This window comes from Muntiacus reevesi, chromosome 9, assembly GCF_963930625.1.
Source record: "Muntiacus reevesi chromosome 9, mMunRee1.1, whole genome shotgun sequence".
NCBI classification, from domain to species: Eukaryota; Metazoa; Chordata; class Mammalia; order Artiodactyla; family Cervidae; genus Muntiacus; species Muntiacus reevesi.
This window is the reverse complement of record NC_089257.1, coordinates 73142574-73162847: the sequence shown is the minus strand read 5'-3', so window position 1 is coordinate 73162847 and position 20274 is coordinate 73142574. Positions and strand designations below refer to the sequence as shown.

At 37.6% G+C, this 20274-nt stretch overlaps 2 protein-coding genes across 12 annotated transcripts in view; both read right to left on the bottom strand.

Annotated features, from left to right (window-relative positions):
• Positions 1–12922, bottom strand: part of C9H11orf65 (chromosome 9 C11orf65 homolog) — a 107721-nt gene extending 94799 nt beyond the window's left edge. For 2 of the 7 annotated variants that reach the window (XM_065944062.1, XM_065944068.1), the window contains exon 1: positions 8686–8732. The gene's annotated coding sequence lies outside the window, so the exon portion shown is untranslated. Of the gene's footprint in view, positions 1–6075; positions 6268–8685; positions 8733–12834 lie in introns of those variants that run through there. The other 5 variants (XM_065944069.1, XM_065944070.1, XM_065944065.1 and 2 more) reach the window with 4 other exon arrangements.
• POGLUT3 (protein O-glucosyltransferase 3) overlaps positions 10706–20274 on the bottom strand; it is a 36652-nt gene continuing 27083 nt past the window's right edge. For all 5 annotated transcript variants that reach the window (XM_065944058.1, XM_065944056.1, XM_065944057.1 and 2 more), the window contains 5 exons: positions 19728–19944; positions 17812–18008; positions 16338–16532; positions 14384–14488; positions 10706–13125 (listed from right to left, as the gene is read on the bottom strand). In XM_065944058.1, the coding sequence (XP_065800130.1) occupies positions 13000–13125; positions 14384–14488; positions 16338–16532; positions 17812–18008; positions 19728–19944 (840 nt within the window). In that variant the 3' untranslated portion in view covers positions 10706–12999. The remainder of the gene's footprint in view (positions 13126–14383; positions 14489–16337; positions 16533–17811; positions 18009–19727; positions 19945–20274) is intronic.

The following is a 20274-nucleotide window of genomic DNA, read 5'->3' as shown; positions in this document are numbered from 1 at the left end:
AGGATGGGCACAATCACAATAAAATCAAATCCCATAGCCTCTGGCCAAACTATAAGGGAGGGAGTGCAACCCCACCCCTCAGCAGATAATTGGATTAAAGCTTTACTGAGCAAGGCCCTGTCCACCAGAACAAGACCCAGTTTTTCCCATCACCAGTCCCTCCCATCAAGAAGCTTACACAAGCCTTTTAGCCTCATCCATCAGAGGGCAGACAGAAGAAACAAGAAGAAACACAATCTTAGAGCAGCTAAAACAAAAACCATATTACAGAAAGTTAATCATGATGAAAAGCAGACAGTTATGTCCCAGATGAAGGAACAAAATCCCAGAAAAACAACTAAATGGAGATAGGTAACCTTCCAAAAAAAGAATTCAGAAAAAGAATTCAGATAGTGAAGATGATCCACAATCTCAGGAAAAGAATGGGAAGACCTGGAAGAAATAAAGAACAAACAGAAATAAATAAAACACTAGAGGAAGCACCAACAGAATAACTGAGACAGAAGAATGGATAAAATGACCTGGAGGACAGAATGGTGGAAATCAATGCCACAGAACAGAATATAGAAAAAAGAGTGAAAAGAAATGAAGACAGCCTAAGAGACCTCTGCGACAACATTAACATTCACATTATAAGGGTCCCAGCAGAAGAAGAGAGAAATGACCTCAGAAAACATTTGAAGAGATAATAGCTGAAAACTTCCTGAACATGGCAGAGGAAACAGTCAACCAAGTTCAGGAAGCACAGAGTCCCAGGAAGGATAAACCCAAGGAGGAACACACGGAGACAGATAGTAATCAAACTGACAAAAATTAAAGACAGATAAAATATTAAAAGCAACAAGGGAAAAATGACTACAAGGGAACTCCCATCAGGCTATCAGCTGATTTCTCAACAGAAACTCTACAAGCCAGAAGGGAATGGCATGATATATTTAAAGTGATGAAAAGGAAGAATCTACAACCAAGAATATGCTACCCAGCAAGACTGTCCTTCAGATTTGATGGAGAAATCAAATCTTGCTTTCCAGACAAGCAAAAGGTAACAGAATTCAGCACCACCACACCAGCTTTACAACAAATGCTAAAGGAACTTCTCTAGGCATGAAACAGAAGAGAAGAAAAAGACCTACACAAAATAAACCCCAAATAATTAAGAAAATATTGACAATTATCATAATATAAATGAATTCAATGTACCAACCAAAAGACATAGACTGGCTGGGCAAGTGAAAACATGTGCATATATGCACTTCCACTTAACACATCATTCTGCTTGATCCCCTCAAATTGTATGCAATTATTTTATGTTGTTAGGTTAATCATGTTCCCAATATGGCTTGCAATTGTAAGTATCTTTTATTTTGTGTTTGGTTATTGATTGTGAAAACTGATAAACATCTTGTACTCTTGTGATTATGTAACTATTACTTACTTAATACCATTGTATCATGATTGGTCAGTGGAAAAATAATGGAACTCTGTATCACCAAATTAGGGTTGAATAGAAAAATGTGTAATCACTTCTTGAAATCTGGATGCATGTTAGAATTATCCTGATTTTTTTTTTGAAAAATACAAATGCTCAGGTATTGCCTTTTTTCTCCAGAGCTCCAGATGTTTTTAATGAGCAGTCATATTTAGAAACAACTGGACTATAGGATCTTTTACTTTTATCTAGTTTCACTTTTTTCTATTTCATATTCAGTACTCCCATTTCATTTAGTTTATGTTCTCCAACTTCTCCAAGTCTTTTTTTTTTGATGTTCTTTCTCAAGACTTTATCAAGCACAGTAAAAAAGCTTTTGTATACATATGTATAATACATATATTTTAGAAAACTTATGAATTTTTGCCTGACTAAAAAAAATATGACATTTTGATTCCACTTATTTGACTTAATATGAATAGAATGCTAGATTTCTAACTAAAATATAGATATGCAACAAGCAACAAAGGTTTACTGTATAGCATAGAACTACAGTCAATATCTTGTAATAACCTATGATGGAAAATAATTTCAAAACTAATATATGTGTTTGTATAACTGAATCACCATGTTGTGCACCTGAAACATTTTAAGTCAACTATACTTCAATAAAATATATATATATATATATTTTAAAAGGATGATAAATCTTGTGACATCAGGAAATTAGGCTGGGTGCCTTATGAACAATACCTATATATTATTACCCTTAGAGACAGTGATTGGTATGGAACTAACTGGGTCAGATGACCAGAGGTTCACTGGGCTGCACTTAATGGAACTCAGTGAATTTGTGGTACTAATTTATGATCTTGGCTTCCACCAGGATGAATAGGAAGATGCATCCTGGGATTCCCATGGACTCAAGGTCACATGTAACAATTTAGAGATGATTCCAGTCAATCTATCATTTGTATGAGTCTGATGGGCCAAGAGATGTCTTCCACTAGAATGACCATTTAGCAGCTATTTTTGTGCCTTCAGAAGGATTGGGGAATGTAATGGGCCATGTCAAAGCCTTGAGATTCACTCCACAGGCTTTAAATGATAGCAACCAGGCTATTAGCCTATTGAATTCTGACGTGTCTATGACGAGAAAAGTGGTGCTACAAAACCACATTGCAAAAAAAAAAAAAAAACCACATTGCCTTTTAGATCCTTAGAGCATCTCAGGGAGGGGACCTGTGCCATAATTCAGATTGAATGCTGTGTTTTCATACCTGATGATTATAATGCTTCACTATATAATTAGTGAACCATATGAAAAGCCAGATTTCTGCCTTAACTGACCAACTCCCTAGTCTCGATAACCTCTTCAAAAACTCGCTTGGTGTGGGAAGTTCTTGGCTTAAATATTTACTTATAATTCTATTAATGCTATTAGCAATATTGTTTGTAATTTGCTTATTTTACAAGATTATCACTTCTTGTATAATCAAATGTGATTGAGCCTCCAACAAAAATAATGATGACTAGGTGACTTGAAGCAGTTGGTCAAATACAGAATTTTGTATCCAATCAATGATTTTAATAGTGTACTGTAGATATGGGAAGATGCAGTAAGAGGGAATTTTTTCCTGGACCGTAATAGATTAGAAGATATGTGGTCCAAAGATCTTTAGTTATTGTTAACAAGACCTAATCCAATAAAAGCACATTGAGTGGCCTATTAGCAAAGTCTTCACCAGACCTAGGAATGAGCTTTCCTAGCACCTTGGGAAGAAATGGTCATGAAATGCCTCCCAAAGCACGGTCAAATTTATGACCATGATGGGCCCCTGTCAACATCATAAATTTGAAATGGCAAATTGGCACTTGCCATCTACCTCTACAAGGATTAAATCATGTGCTGCTGACCTTCAACACCCCTGTGTAGGGAGTTCAGGGTCAAGAACAGAAATGAGACACTCTGCTCTGGAAATAACGGTAGAATAGGCCTTCAGATAGTTATTTTCAGGAGTTGATTTTATGAGCCCAATTCTTACATCTCATATCTAGAAAAACACTAAATTCCTTCCTGGTGACTTTTACTCCGTCCTGACTAGCAGAAATCTTAAGCAAAAATACGCACTTAACTGCATGAATTCCTCCTTCATCAAAATCACATATACTGATCTCCTCCCTCTTCAGAGCAATTTCTCAGAGATATCTGAAATGCTGTCTCCTGGGCTATAGCCTAGTCCTCATTTTGTCCCAAATAAAACTTAGCCTGCAACTCTCAAGTTGTGCTTTTTAGTTAGCACTACTTTGGCAGAAAGCATTATTTTAAACTTACAGCAACTGAGAAATAGCAGATGGAGGACAAGCTCTCTATTCTCCCTATATGTACCTAAAAGGAGGACAGGTATTTCCCTATGTGAAGGTGCTCCCCATCTTCTTTCCCATATCTTTATCACTGGAGGAAAATAACCATTATCCCTGGAGCCAAAATAATCATTATCACTGGCACTGAGATGAGTCTGTACAAACAAACCTTACTTAAGTAACCCTTAACCTCCATGAGCTTTCCTGAGTGCTAACCTTACAATATATAAGGTAATTTACCACCTACAGAATTTACCACCTATAGAAGCCCAAATCTCTTTGGCTTTGTTTTGTCACTTCACAAGTTTATTACCTTCTGTTAAAATAGTATACAAGCTCCCAGGGCTAAGCACCTCTTTGGGTGTCACTTCCTTCCCTTTACATGTATGTAAAACTAAAATATTAACATCAAGTAAAATTTGTATCACTTTCTGCTGTTAATCTGCCTTTCATCAGTAATTTGCAGGCTCCAAGCACTAAAACATAAGAGAGTACAGGAAAAAAATTTGCCTCTCTTACACTATCTTTTACTACTATTTATTTCCTGTGGTTATTATTTTTATCTCACAGTTCCTCAGCAGTGACCCAGAGATGCTCCGGGCTGGGTTTTTTGTTGTGAGAATTGTTCTGTGCATGTAGGCTGTTTAGCAGAATCCCTGCCTTCTACTCAGCAGATGCAGTAGCACAGGTGTGACAGCTAAAAGTATCTCTAGACAGTGCCAAATTTCCCCTGGGAAGCAAAATTATCCAAGGTTGAGACCTACAGGTCTGCAGATTATCTACTAGCACCTCCATGGTGGAAGCCATACTATGGCGCACCACAGCACGTTATCTTTCCAATTCCTGAGGCATGTTGGTAGCCTGAAACTGACCAGTGTGGAAGTATTTACATTATAGGCGATGACAAACACTACAAATTGGGGCTTGATTTATTATTTTTTTGTTGGTTGTCTAGAGTAAAGCTAATTCATTTGAAAATGTTAATGCAGACTAATTCCATATGTCACCATTACACTATGAATACCACAAAACAGTGATGAAATATCTTACAGTATTTAAAATTATTATCTGATTCAGAAATCAGTTGCATTATTGAGGAATAATAAAGTTACATTTCAAGAACAAAAAGTGCTCAACTGGGGAGGGTCAAGTAAATTGAAAATAAAGAATTAGATTTGGTCAAATAAAGTTGCTTATTGGAATAGCAAGTAAGCAAGTTTGAGATGTGTTAAGAAGTTGGAAAGTTGAGAAAGTGAATATTCAAACAATTCTTTGAGTGCTGAAAGGGAACAGAGATAGGAGAATTTAACTGGAAAGCAGGAAAGGCTGGATTCAAGAGGTTTTTTTTAATATATGGGAGATACCAAGGCACACTAAGATGCTGTTTGGTATGAAAGGTAAAGTCTTTTGTAGGTTTGAAAGGACAAGGTCCAGAGAAGAAAAGGAAGTAGGGGCAGTTGCTGGCCTCAGATAAAAAACAATATATATGTTCATTATGAAGTGCCAAATAGATTAATCAATGTGAAAATACCTCAGAAATTCTTATATACTAAGTACTATCAAGCCACTGTTCAGGTCATGATGGTTTTACTATATCCAGGTTCCACTTGCAAATTTCAGAGTTAAGATTTTTATCTAACCCCAATCACAAATTTCTATTATAGGAGATCAAGGTTCAGCTGATCTATTTAGGTTCAAGAGAAAAACCTTACAAGGTAAATCTTTGAAGTCTAAGTTCCATTTACTCATTTAAAAAGTTTGAATACAGCATTCAAATTAACTTGCTGAGATCAGAACCTATACTTCCCGTTTTGTTTTCCTAGTATTTTACTGAATAAACGAATGTAAAAAAAAAAATGTGCTTCGTGATCTTTGTCAGTTTTGTAATTTTACTTTTCCTTTTTTCCTGTGGCCCTTTATACAAAGAGCGGAAGAGGTAAGACAACTAATAGACTCGTCGTTAAAAACGATTTAAAGACGGAAAACCATTTAACGGATCGAACAGGAAAAAATTCTAGGAAACAACGTGAGGTAGGTTAACAAGTACTTCCCGCCAGGCCTGAAGGTGGACGAGACAGTATCTCTGCCCGGTGAGGGGGGCCCAGCGAGCAGGAGGAATACGCAGTGAGCTCTTGTCAACCACAGCGAGGCGAGTTCACCACAGGCGAGAGGGAACACAGGGCAAGGGGTTAATCCTGGGCACGATTTTACGCGAAACGCTGGACGCCCAATGGGTCTCGGAGAAAGGAAACGTCATTAAGGGGGCTGGATGGGGCGCGGACCTCAAGGACACGGGGCGTTCAGCACACTGAACCAGAGGAGCCTCAGACCCAGTCGTCACACACGCAAGCCGAAGGGAAGCAGTACCGGCTGAGGCGGACGGGACACCCTTTTCCCTTCACCTGCCTATTGCCGCCGAGTGGGGCTCCGTGGGTGCCTTCCCTAACGCCGCAGACGGAAATGACGTAGCCAAGTTCCTCTTTGTTCGGCTTGGCCCGGCCCTGTTAGTCCCGCCTCCCGGCCCCGCCCCTCGGCTCCCAGCTGTGACGCCTGTTTCCGCAACGTGAGCGTGAAAGGGCTTGGAGCTGTTAGAAGCTCTCCGGCGATTGTCAAAAGCGCAGAGGCAGAGGGTTTGGGACAGCAGGAAAGCCGAAGGGACATTCTGCGAAGTTGGGCTCAACATTTTATAACACCCGGTTACTTCAACCAAGGACTTGAAAGATATTGGAGAAATGTGGTGAAAGCCTTTCTACTGACTGAATTTCAGTTCAGTCGCTCAGCTGTGTCCGACTCTCTGCGACCCCATGGTGTGCAGCACGCCAGGCCCCTTTCCATCACCAACGGCCAGAGTTTACTCAAACTCATGTTCATTGAGTCCGTGATGCCATCCAACCATCTCATCCTCTGCCATCCCCTTCTCCTCCTGCCTTCAATCTTTCCCAGCATCAGGGTCTTTTCAAATGAGTCAGTTCTTTGCATCAAATGGTCAATTGGGAGTTTCAGGTTCAGCATCAGTCCTTCCAATGAATATTCAGGACTGATTTCCTTTAGGATGGACTGGTTGGATCTCCTTGCAGGCCAAGGGACTCTCAGGAGTCTTCTCCAACACCACAGTTCAAAAGCATCATTTCTTCCACACTCAGCCTTCTTTACAGTTCAACTCTCACATCCATACATGACTAGAAAAACCATAGCTTTGACTAGACGGACCTTTGTTGGCAAAGTAATGTCTCTGCTTTTTAATATGCTGTCTAGGTTGGTCATAGCTTTTCTTCCAAGGAGTAAGGGTCTTTTAAGTTCATGGCTGCAGTCACCATCTGCAGTGATTTTGGAGCCCCCAAAAATAAATGACTACATTTATTCTTTTGTAAATAAAAGAACTGACTCTTCTAGCATCTTGACAGATCCTCTGCAGGATCAAAGAGTAAGTGACACTTGACTGCAGTCCAGTGCTATTTCTAAATTTAAGCTCTTTAGCTAAACCAATTTTTAACTGAAAATAGATGATCTCTTAAATGAATTCCTAGGTAAATTTAAATTATACAAATGCTGCCAATCTAAACCAAGTTTGCTTTGCTTGAGTTTCACATGTTTCACTCTTGGCAGTGTTTTAGTTTGTCATTTATTGCAATGTCAGATATCTTATTTGGAAACTGCCCAGTTCTGCTATTTTCCTCTTGTGCTTATGCACATAATACCATTAATTTGTAATTAATTGTTGGAAGGTTAACATCCAGGGGAATAAACAGCTGAAGAAAATGTTCCCTATATAATATGGAATTATACAGAAGAAATTCCCTATAGGCTAATTCATTGACACATTGACTTTCCAGAGTTCTTTAAAATCATTATTGCAAATCAGAATAAACAGATGTGAGCTTTAGTTCCCTTTCATGTAGTTACTTGATGCATTAATACACAGTAGCTATGAATAATAAACCATAAAGATACAGTCATGGAAACGTTAGGTATAATTGTGCTTTTCGTTTATTTTACTTTAAAAATAAGCCCCACATATTTTAAATAAAGTGCCAGTCAATTATGATTACTATTTGAGCATGTATTATTTTACCATTAACCTGATCTAGAAGAATTCAGTAATTCCTTAGTAATAGGCTCAGACCTTTTTCTATTGCTCTAATATATGTAAAGGGCTTCCCAGGTGGCATTAGTGGAAAGGAACCCATGTGCCAATGCAGAGCACGTAAGAGACCAGAGTTCAATCCCTGGGTGTGGAAGGTCCCCTGGAAGAGGGCATGACAATCCATTCCAGTATTCCTGCCTGGAGAATCACACGGCAGATGAGTTTGGCGGGGCTACAGTCCAAACAGAGGAGTTTGGCGGGGTCACAAAGATTCAGAAACAACTGAAGTGATTTAGCACACATGCAATATATGTAAAAATATCTGAATTTTTTTAAAAGAAAAAGTTTATTTAGTCACAAAGGATTATTAAGACTTAAAACCATCAGTTTTTCTATTGATTTATTTATAGGCACCTGGTTAAATCTAGGAACAGTTAATTAGGAAACGAAACTCAGAGGAACTTCTGGGTGGTTTTACAAACTTTTCCTTCCTTCTCTCTGTTTCCCATATCCCTCCTTATTCCCCTCTCCCCCCACCCCTTCTTTTTATTATTATACAACAGTTACTATTACATTAACAAAATGAATATTTTTGCTTTCTAGTTAGAATGCAAAGATTTATAAGCCAAGTAAAGACAAGAGATAAGGGAAAAACTGAATTAATCTAAGAGAAGAATATTTTGTGGAGAGGTAGAGGAGTCACAATTACACGCTATTTCTTTCCTCTACTACTTAGATACTGGAACAAACCTCAACAGTGGACAACCTGCCCCCCCCCCCATGTTAGCATGCAGTATTTAAAAAATACCTAATATAGTAGAAAAGTCACAATGTCACACATGAGGAGTGGGTGTGGATCAAAGTCACAGTCTTGCAGTGGCCTAAAAGAAGCCAGAGGGGGTTAGCCTGTGAAAAATGAAATCAAGATACCTAAATTAAAAAGAATTAGGAGACCAATAGGGGGAGCCCTCACACCCATTCCCAGTAGTAGAGCCCAACTGGAAGAAGAAAGAATCTTCCTTTTCTGGCAAGGACTCAGCCAATGAAAGGCCATGGACTCTTGGTTTACTACAGCCCTCCCAACTTCCTTTTCCTCTTTATAAAAGCATTCTCCTTTCCTTGCCCTGTGGGGACTTGCATGTGCCTCACTATGTTTGCATGCCTGGTTTGCAGATCTCTCCTGATGCTGAATAAACCCATCCTTGCTGGAGAAATATCTGGGAGTCTATTGTGTAAGGGCATCAGCAGTTTGAAGAGGCTGGGAGATAGGAATGGGCACTGTTAGCTGATTCTTTGGGCAGAAATCTGTCTTCCTCATCCCCATGACTCATTGAGAATTGCCTTGTTGCATTCTTTTTTCTTTTAAAAATTCAATTAATTTATCCAGGTCTTGCCCTATGGGTATCCTTTAAAATGAAATGGTAGTCATTAAATATAGCATTTTCCTGGATTCTATGAGTTGTTTTAGAGAATTACTGAACCTGAGGGGTATCATGGGCACCTCTGAATTTGCAGCCAGTTGGTCAGAAGTGTGGGTAGCCCAGGAAACTAACTTGTGCCTGGTGTCTGTAAAGACAGTCTTGTGGAACAACGAGCCCTAAACCTGTAGGATCTGATGCTAAATCTGGATGGTTAGCATCAAACTGTATTGAAGTACGTCCAGTTGCGGGTGAAACAAAACAAGGAGCTCATGAAAATATTTCTTCTTTCCTAACTCTCTTTCCTCACTTCTGGCAGTCATAACTCCCTCTACATAAGCTGCCCCTACCCTTCCTGTGCACACTTCCAGGATGTGCAATTTCTTTCCATAGAATAAACAAACTCCAGTTGTTGTTTTTTCCCCTGTGTTTAAGAAATGTTGCAGTGTTGCTTATCAGAGTTTATTGTGGCTTCCTCTTCCAAATAGCTCTATAGAGAGAACTTGTCTTAAAAAAGAAAATTTTGATCTCAGTAACTGGAATGGTTCCACGAGAGGTTGGCATAGGTTAGGGGCAGCAGTAGTTGGGATAGGATAAACTCTGGTTCTGTGCATAGAAGATCTGGTTCTGTTCATAGAAGAGGGATTTTTACTGTCTGGTTAATTTTTTCTCAACTATTGGAAGTCAAACATAACTCACCACCACAAGGATGATTTCATACCCCTCTAAATAAGAAACTGGTATTTCTTCTTTCCTTGGCCTTATATGTCAGGAGAGAATGTTTCCTCTCTCTGCCTGCTATGGACTGAAAATTTGCCTATACCCAACCCCACAAATTAATATGTTGAAACCCTCATCCCTAATGTGATGGTATTTGGAGACAGAGCCTTTGGGAGGTAATTAGGTCATGAGGGTGGAGTCCTTGCGATGCAATTAGTACTCTTATAAGAGAGACAGGAGAGAGTTGCTTCCTCTCTCTTTGCTTTCTGCCATGTTAGGATACAATGAGAAGGTATCAGTCTGCAAACCAGGAAATGGGCTCTCACCAGACTTCAGTATGCTGGCACTTTGATTTTGGACTGACTGCCTCCAGAATTGTGAGAAATAAATATTTTCTATCAAAGCCACCCAGTCTATGGTAAACTTTTTGTAATGGTAGCATGAACTAAGACACTGCACTTACTATATTTTCACCTGAAATAACAGAAAATAGTGGTGTCAAGCCCAAATATCTTTTCCTTCAATATTAATTTCTACTCACTAGGGATTTAGTGTTGGTGATAAAAGTTTTAATTCATTCATTCATGAAGACATAACAGAATGAAAACTAGACCAACCCAGTTACAGAAATACCAAAACTATAGGTGGTTCAATCCTCTTTCTTAAAAAACAAAACTTATCTTTTTCAAATTTCTTTAGAAAGTGTACTTTATTTAAAAAGTGTAAATAATATATCCCATGATACAAAATTCTAGACATAGTAAATTTTAAAATAGCACAAAGGAAATATAAATATTCATTTTGTCTTCTTATATATATCTTTTATGCATTTATTTTCTTTTCCTAGGTTTGTATTTTTCATTATTGTCCAATCTGATTCATACTTCAGTAAAAACATTTTAAATATCATAGACAGGTTTAAAGCAAAAGTAAAAATTTCCTTCTCTCCATTCCCTCCTCAGATATTGGTAAATATCCTTTCAACCATGTGGATACATTTTGTTTTTTACATATATGGTGTCACATTATACATGTTGTTCTGTAACTTTTTTCACTGAACACTGTCATGAAAAGCTTTCATGATAGTGCATTTAGAGCTAATTCATTCTTTTTAATGGTTAAACTGTATTCCCTGATGTATAGATATCTATTTAGCCAGCTCCCTCATGATGACTAACATGTTTCCAACATTTTATTGGGGTTTCTCTGGTGGTTCAAATGGTAAAGAATCCACCTGTAATGCAGGAGACCTGGGTTTGATCCCTGGGTTGGGAAGATGCCCTGGAGAAGGGAATGGCTACCCACTCCAGTATTCTTGCCTGTAACAAAATGTTGATAGCTTATTTTTGATAAATGTAGTTATTATATTAACTTACGTACAAGCCACGGGGTCACAAAGAGTCGGACACAACTGAGCAACTAACACTTTCACATATCCTCACACCCGTCTCCTCCACGGGATTTAGTCACTGTGCAGCTTGCACTTTATTTTATACTTATGCACTTGTGCTTTTGAGCAACTGGTGTGTATTAGTGTTTTCTACGGACAGATGCTATAGGTGCTTAGCTGTATCCGACTCCTTGCGACTCCATGGACTGTAGCCTGCCAGGCTCCTCTGTCCATGGGATTTTCCAGGCAAGAATACAGAAGTGGGTCACCATTTTGTCCTCCAGGGGATCTTCCTGACCCAGGGAAAGAACCCACATCTCCTGCATCTTCTGTATTACTGGCGGATTCTTTATACTGCTGAACACCAGGGAAGCCTTGGTTTTGATTACACCATTACAAAATGTGTTTTTGCTTTCATCTAGTTTAAAAAAAAATTCTGTGTCCCTATTCAGTAAAGAATAGATATGGCTAATTTAAAGTGATCACACTGTTTTCCAGGTTAAGTAAATATTTCAATTAGAAGAGTAAATATTTTTGAATTGGGAGTGTGGATATTTCCTGTTTGGGGAGTGTGTTCTTTAATGAACCGAGTTTCAGATTGGTGATATTACAAGGAGTGTGTAATGAATTTCTGGGCTGTAAGTCTTAAGACTACACCCTGTCCTAAAAGGCAAAGTAAATTTCCAAAGTTTTTATCTTAGTAATATAGCACAGTGAAATATAGAAGGGGTACAGTGAAGAATAGATGCTTGCTTTTGTCATTAGTTTATTAGTGAATCCCAAGATATCAGGCTTCCTGGAGCTTGTTGCAGAGGTATTCAAGCATCCCCTTTTAAAGATTAAAAAGAATTAAAGATCCCTACCTGGCTACAGTTATCATTTATTCAAATATATAGATAATGAAGATACCCATAGGATGCTCTCATCTATTTTAAAAAATTGGGTTGTCCTTGATGGGTGTCCAACTCAGATCGACTGGGAATTATTAGCTTAAGGCACTATCTCTGCTTAATTTTTTCTTGGACCTTGAGTAAAGCTTAGTTAAAAGGATATGAATGAGCTTTAAAATAATTTCCCTCCACAGTATCCAAGCTACCTTTAATAACAGAGTCATTCTCATCTTCCTTAATTATTCATAACAGATCTTCCAAGAGGAAACTTGCTATTACTGAATACCAAAAGCAGCTTGTAGCACCCTGCAAAAATGTATTTTCTTCATAACTGGAAGGGGAAGAGGGAAAGTGAACAAGGGATAGAAACAAACCAATAAATACAATGTAAATAGTTTCATAGAAAGTTATTTATATTTTGGCAAGCCTCTCTATCTACTATGATCCCCAAGTTTTTCTTCTTAGAGAAACTATGATGATGATAATAGCAGTTTTTACTGAAAAGATATTGATATACTAAGATATTTGGTAATACTTACTCTAATATTGCGCTGTTCATCCACATAGCATTAAACCATCAAGAGAAGCAGTACCCTGCATCCAGCCTTCCAGGCTGTCTCCACAGTCTTCACAGCTTAGATTCCATCTGTATGCTGCCATGAAAGTTCTTGCTGGCACACATAGGAGTGTGAATCTGGACTAACTTAAAGCTCTTGTCTTAAAGGCCTTTTCCTGTGGCATTGACACAAAGATGCACTGTCATCTGGCTGAGGAACAAGTTCCATTCCATCACGTATTTCAGGTTGGCTCAACTGGCGTTCAGCGTATTTCTGGAATGTGGAAAGATTAGTCCAAACTTCATTCCACTGAATCATCTCCACTCATGCTATTGTTTCTAGTTGCTGTGTTATCTTCAGAGTAAAACCAAAGGTCTGATTTATTTCACTCCTCAAGTGACATTTTAACTTTAGTTATGATAGGCACTAGTGTGCTATTTCATAATCTTACAAGGAACCCCAATCCACTATTTTATGCAAAGGTAAGAGCCGTCTTGGAAAGGGACATCAAACAAAGTGTCCCTATTTGAACAACAGCACTTCTTGAATTCATCCTCCACATGTTAATAAATAGTTAACTTGGCTAAATATTCAAATCAGTGAACAAAGATGATAAGCATCTCAAAGTAAAGTTTGTGGTTTTTATACATCCTTCCCTTTAGGCCTGTAGTCAGACACGTTTTGCAAATGGTGATGGGACTGTGAAATGTCCCTCCACTTTGGCCACTGACTGGAATATCCCTTTGCATGGGATTTTTCAGGTCTGTGGTATGCACGGTTCCATGTCCTCAGACTGTGAAGTACTGCAGTGTACATGTATGTGCTCAGGTGTGTCTGCCTCTTGTGACCCCGTGGACTGTAGCCCACCAAGCCCCTCTGTCCATGGGATTCTCCAGGCAAGAATACTGGAGCAGGTTGCCACTTCCTTCTCCAGGGGATCATTTTAATCCAGGGATCAAACCCATGTCTCTTGCATCTCCTACTTTGGCAGACAGATTCTTTACCACTGAGATACAAGGGAAGCCTCAGTACTATAATATTTACTACTAAAAAAAAAAAATCCACATATAATGGACCTGCATGGTTCAAACCCATTTTGTTCAAGGGTCAACTGTATTTTTCATGTTTGGTTTATACAACAAATTAAATATTTGCTTTCCACCCTGTACTGACAGCAAAAGCATGAATCTTAATTAGTAAGGAGAATGAAGAGGTGGATATTTTGAGCAGAAGGAGATGTTAATGACCTCTAGTCCAACCCTATTTTCCATATAAGGAAAGATGTTCTCTGAGGCTCAGAGCTTTTAATCTATATTTCTAAGGTCTCTATAACTATTGTTCTTCTTAAAACTGAATGGAGATAAAAATATGGTGGCTACAAAGGGACTCAGTACTATCTTTCTATAGGTTGGTGCCTCAGTGTAGCCAGAGTTCCACAGGCTGACTCTTGAGCCCCTTTAGGAAGCAAGGACTAAGGCCATTTTTTGGTCTGAGGACATTCAACCAAGCAGGATGGATCCTCTGAACTGACCTGTAGTACTCTGTAATAGTAGCAGTAAAGCCGGTGTGGCTGTAGCAGATCCCTAGCAGTCAGTTGTCCTTCTTTTGCAATCTTCTTGGCTTCTTCATCATTTTCCTGAAAAGTTTAAAAAGAAACAATGAATGAAAATTAGTCCTGCAACCCACAAAGAAAGCTAAGTGGGAGGTAGGACAGATGTAGGGTTGAATGTGAACATCATGGGAGAGATGAAACGTGATGAAAATGTAACTTCAGAATGAGGCTATGGAAAAAGACAAAGTACTTTCCTAGACATCTCTGTTATATATGGAAATAATCATGCATGGTTTGGATCCTCCCAGTGCAACACTCCACATACAGCCCCTATTGTGACTGTCCTGGTACTTTCCAAGCTACTCAGGGAATCTGGGGCTCATCATCTGTTCCCTCAATCTAACTCTCTCTGCATGATATTAAAGTACAAACTAGAATAGAATGAATTAGTTTTTATGCTATAACACCTTATTTAAATATTTAGTTTGAACCAAAAAGTTGTTCTAAAAGGGTACCCATGAAAGACCATGTTATTGTTGTAATCAAAAATTCAGTTATTAGTACTTACTAGCTATTCCTTCAATACCAGGAATAGTCAATATTCCTAATTATACTTTTATAAAATATCTAAGATAATATGATGCTGCTCCCAGGAAAAGCCATTTGCAAGCAATTCTGACTCTTTATAAAGGGTCACAAAAATATTCTGTGTCAGGTATCCAGTTGTTTCCATAGCCACATTGCTTCTCAGAAACAGAATAAAGCTTACAACGGAAGGGTAAATTTTATAATTTCACAATTAATTAATTTTCAAATAAAATGCAAGAGCTTTTTAGTATTCTTCCTTTAAAAAAAAAGAATTCTTATTTTATGGAAAGCTTGTAATTCTTGGGATGTTGTATAGCATGAATTCGTTACGAACTTGTTATCCCACTAAAACCATACAAAAAGATGCATGCATCCCAATGTTCACTGCAGCACTATTTTTAACAGCCAAGACAGGGAGGCAACCTAAGTGTCCACTGACAGATAAATGGATAAAGAAGATGTAGTACATATACACAATGGAATATTACTCAGTCATAAAAAGTAGGAAATAATGCCATTTGCAGCAACATGAATGGACATAGAGAGTGTCAATACTGAGTGAAATAAGACAGAGAAAGACAAATATATGATAGCATTTATGTGTGGAATCTAAAAAAAAACCATACAAATGAATCTATTTGCAAAACAGAAATAGAGTCACAGATAGAGAAAACAAATTATGGTCCCAAGGGGGAAAGGGGAGGGATAAATTGGGAGATTAGGATTGACATATATGCACTATTAAATATAAAATACACAACTGACAAGAACCTACTGTAGCGCACAGGGGACTCTGCTCGGTCCTCTGTGATGACCTATATGGGGACAGAATCTAAAAAAGAGTGGAGATATGTGTATGTAGAACTGATTCACTTTGCAGTTCAGCAGAAACTAACAACACTGTAAATCAACTTTATTCCAATAAAAATTAATTTAAAAACTTGTGCCCTTTTTTCTAACTGGGGAAAACAATTTTAAATTAAAACTGCTTTAATTTAAAGCAATTAAACCATAATTGCTTTAAATATTTTCTTGTGCATGAAGCACTTTAACCCTGGTCTTTTTAATCTGTAATTTGCATTTGGTGTGTGTGCATGAATAGTGATCCTTTAGAAAAACCTATATTCTATGTAACACTGTACTTCAAATTCTAAAAATCCTCAAACATACTCATAGTGGGCATTCAAAATGGTCCTGATGTTGATTTCAGGGAAACAAAAATTTCACAAAATAACACTTCATTTGCCTAAATGATGTCAAATTGTGTTATGATGAAACTTGTGTAACTAAATAATACTGGTGAATTTGCTATGACCTAAATAAATTAAAATTATGAAAAGCATACCTTGGCCCATTCAACTTTCTCTAGTAGATCACTAAGATTTCTTTTAATTGGAATATAATGTTTCCACGGCTTCAGTGCCATATAGAAATGTTCATAATATGGTGAGTCCTGCTTCAGAACCAAACTGTCACCAAGCATGAGATATGGATATCTATAAGCAGCTACAGTCCCATCCACATTCACTTGATACTTGTACTAAAAGATTAAAACAAACACAGAAGTTTTAGCAGTCATTTGCTTCAGTTCTGCTTCTGGTTAACACTGTAATATTAAATATAAAGAAATTATTTTCCAACTTAATATTTATAAGCTTTCCATTTTATTTTGTAACACACATCTTCTCTTTGTATTAAAATCATAAGCAGCATTTTTCAGGTCAATTTTGAGAAACATAACATATTTAAAGATAAGGTGATAAATAATTTTAGGAAGTGGGAATGCTATGTCTATGTAATGGGGAATTCAGATTTCTGTAACCAGGTAAGAAAACTATTTCCAAAGTTCTATATTTATTAAAGCTTAATATTGATAATAATTTACACTTTTATTTATACATTATTTCATTTGTTCCTTATACCTACATAAGTATGAAAAGGGAAGCAATTATCTCAAAGTTCGGTTTTAGAGCTGAGGAAACAGAAACCTGGAGAAGACTAAGGACTAGTGTGATGCCAGCAACACAGTACATATACTGTTCACATGTCTGTTGGATTAATAAATTTTGATTTACATTTTAAAATCATTTTTCATTCAATTATAATAATGTGAAGCAGATATTATCAGCTCCTTCTTTTTTATAAATGATAAAACTCATTTCAGAGATCTTTACAAACTTATACTGCATGAGCCCAAATCCCATGCTCTCTTCATTATATCACCTTGAGAGGAAGAGGACATACAGATTTGGTAATTAATTTTTTCTTAAATAATTGGTTCCAAGGGTTTTAGATTTTGTCACAGCCAGTTAGCTTTTGTCAAATTGTTCACATCTCTATCTCATTTGCACCTCATATGCGGTGCTCTGAAGGAGCTGGGCAGGCTCACATATGTTAGAGGCGAGAGGTGCTATCGAGATGACAGCCCCAAAGTTAGCAGCAGAGGCAGAACTACAGGTGGGACTTGAACGTCATTTTACTAGCATGAAATTCAGACTCTTTTTATTTATAAGATCATTTTATGCAACATTTATATTCCCAGTTTATTTAAAAAAATACAAAAAGGAGAAAAACATGGAAATATACCAAAATCCCAAGTTAATATTTTGAGTAATAACACAGTTCTGAGCTATTTGTAGACAAAGTTAACAACAAAGGAAAAAGAAACTGCATGAGTTTTGTAACTCCCTGTGTCTGAAAAGAAAGTGTGTGCTGGGTCATAAAATCGTAGAAATCTGTCCAACCAACCCCAGCTATTTGTTTGACTTTTAACAAAAGTTCTTCACTTCGTATCTCTCCAAGAAGACCTAATTGCATACCTTAAAGAAGTCAAAGAAACCTATCAATTTAGCTTTTCCGAGCTCCTTTTCTTTCTCTTGGAAGAAGAAATATCCTGTGATTCCTGCATCTAGCAGTTGTGGGTTTTCCTTGGACAGCTGCACCAAGTGGAGCCTCTCCTCTCGGCTATCTCTACCTCTGAAGAAAGCTTTCTCTGTTTTGTTGATCCAGGAAGGTCCTAGATGTTTGAGACCATAAAAAAATACTCATATGAATTTGACATTTTTATATTCTGGTAAGTATATCACCTTTAATCTACCTTTGTTATTTAAGATGCTAAAGCTCTTTCATTATCAACACATCTTCTAAAGTAAGTGTAACTTCCGAAAAATATGCTCTAATTTTTATCCTTTTGTGTACTAATGAGAGCTCCCTCAAAAGGTTGAGTTCCTGTTGTATGACTTTAGGAATTATCCAAAGCAATGCTGGATCAAGTTCAAAGCAAAAAGAGATTCTGTGACTTGGTTCACTCACCAAGGCATTAGTTTCTTCCATCTTTTTTTTTTAGTTTCTTCCATCTTTTGTGCTTCACACACACACACACACACACACACACACACACACACACACAAGACTGTCATTCTTAGAGCGACTATAACAAACTACACAATTAAGTAACACCCACACAACTTTAATTCTTAGGTCACTCAGAATTTCAAGCACATCAATTTGAATACACTGAAGAATTTTTCTAATATGCTGTTAAGTGAAAATATACATGTGTAACTAAACTATGTATATATATTTATATTCTCTCTTTCCTGGGAGGGAAATAATCAGGAAGAATTAATTTAGATCTCTTTCTGTCATTCTAAAAAGAAGTCATTAGTTAACACTTCTCAGTGTTCTAAGGGAGAAATCATAAATCACAGAAACTAGGGGGTTGGTCAACCTCTTTACTATTTTAGCACACTTTTCAGGAATTTACCGATATCAAATAAAAAGTAGGTCAGTTTTCATTTCCCATTATCTTTAGAGACTTTACAAGAAGTCTCTAGTCTCGTCTACAGAATAAGTCCATTTGAACTCCTCTAAATAGAAATGAAGCCTTGTAAAGATAGGCAGTGTTTTTTTCTACTCAGGGAGTTCAGTTTAATAAAATGGTGTGTATTACCATAAACCTAAAGCCATTAAATAGGAGTGAAGGAATTCAGATTGTAAAGGATCAAGAGTCACATAAACAGGGAAGAGAATTTCTTACTGGAGGTTGTAACATCCAAATTATATCAGTTCTCTTACATATGAATATAACTTTATATTTTTCAGAATTCTCCCTCATTTCATCCAGCAATATCAAGGCACTGGAGTCACCATTAAGTGAAAGTTTTACCAAATACGTATTTTTACAGGACTTCTCTGGTGGTCCAGTGGTTAAGGGTCCACCTCGCAATGCAGGGGAGGCAGGTTTGATCTCCAGTTGGGGAACTAAGGTCTCATGTGCCACAGAGCAACTTAGGCCACACACAACTACTGAGCTTGCACACCACAACTAGAGAGTCTGAGTGGCAACAAAAAATCCTGCACGATGCAACGAAGATCCCCCATGTTGCAACTAAGATCCAATGCAGCCAAATAAATAAATAATACAATTTTAAAAAGAAAATGAATAAAAACTTTTTAAAAATATATTTTCAAATGGTATTTACATGTGACCAACTCAAAGGAGACTCAGTTATAGTAGGTTTTGGACATTACTAGCCCAGCTCACATATCTTTGATTTTTGAATTAGAAGAATCCTAAATAAAAACCACTTTATAGTTCAGACTGCTGTTTTTCTCTTTTCCTGGTTAGAAAAGAAGAACAATGGTTATTTAAATATATCAACGTACTCTCTCTGAGTGAACATTCCTTTCACCTTTTTTACATTTAAGCTTTTTCTTAGAGAATGACTTTTACCTGTATTTCCCTGAATAGAAAGGAGATCATTTGTAACACCCCTCAAAGCTTCAAGTGTGGAGTGGGTGATGTCATATGTTGGAAGGATAACATCTCGTGAGTCCAGAGAGCCACACCATGAAATGATAGGTAAAGGGCCAGGGGTTTCATTGACTTTTCGATGCTCCAAAGGCCAGTCTCCAAGATTAACATAAAATTCTAAATCTGGGAGAAGGACCTAAATAAACAAAAGAATGTTTATCAGTGTCGGGAAGACCTCAGTCTTTGATACTAAATGCTTTGGTTCTTTGACTTTTAAAAAATTTCTGATAAAACAAATTTGAAAATAAAAGAGAGAGGGATGCTTCTCAGTCATCAGTAGTATCAGATAATCAAGGGGCTTCCCTGGTGGCTCAGTGGTAAAGAATCCGCCTGCCAATGCAGGAGACATGGGTTCAATGCCTGGGTGGGGAAGATCCCACATGCTGCAGGGCAACTAAGGCCATGTGCCACAACTACTGAGCCCACATGCAACTACTGAAGCCTGCGTGCCCTAGAGCCCATGCTC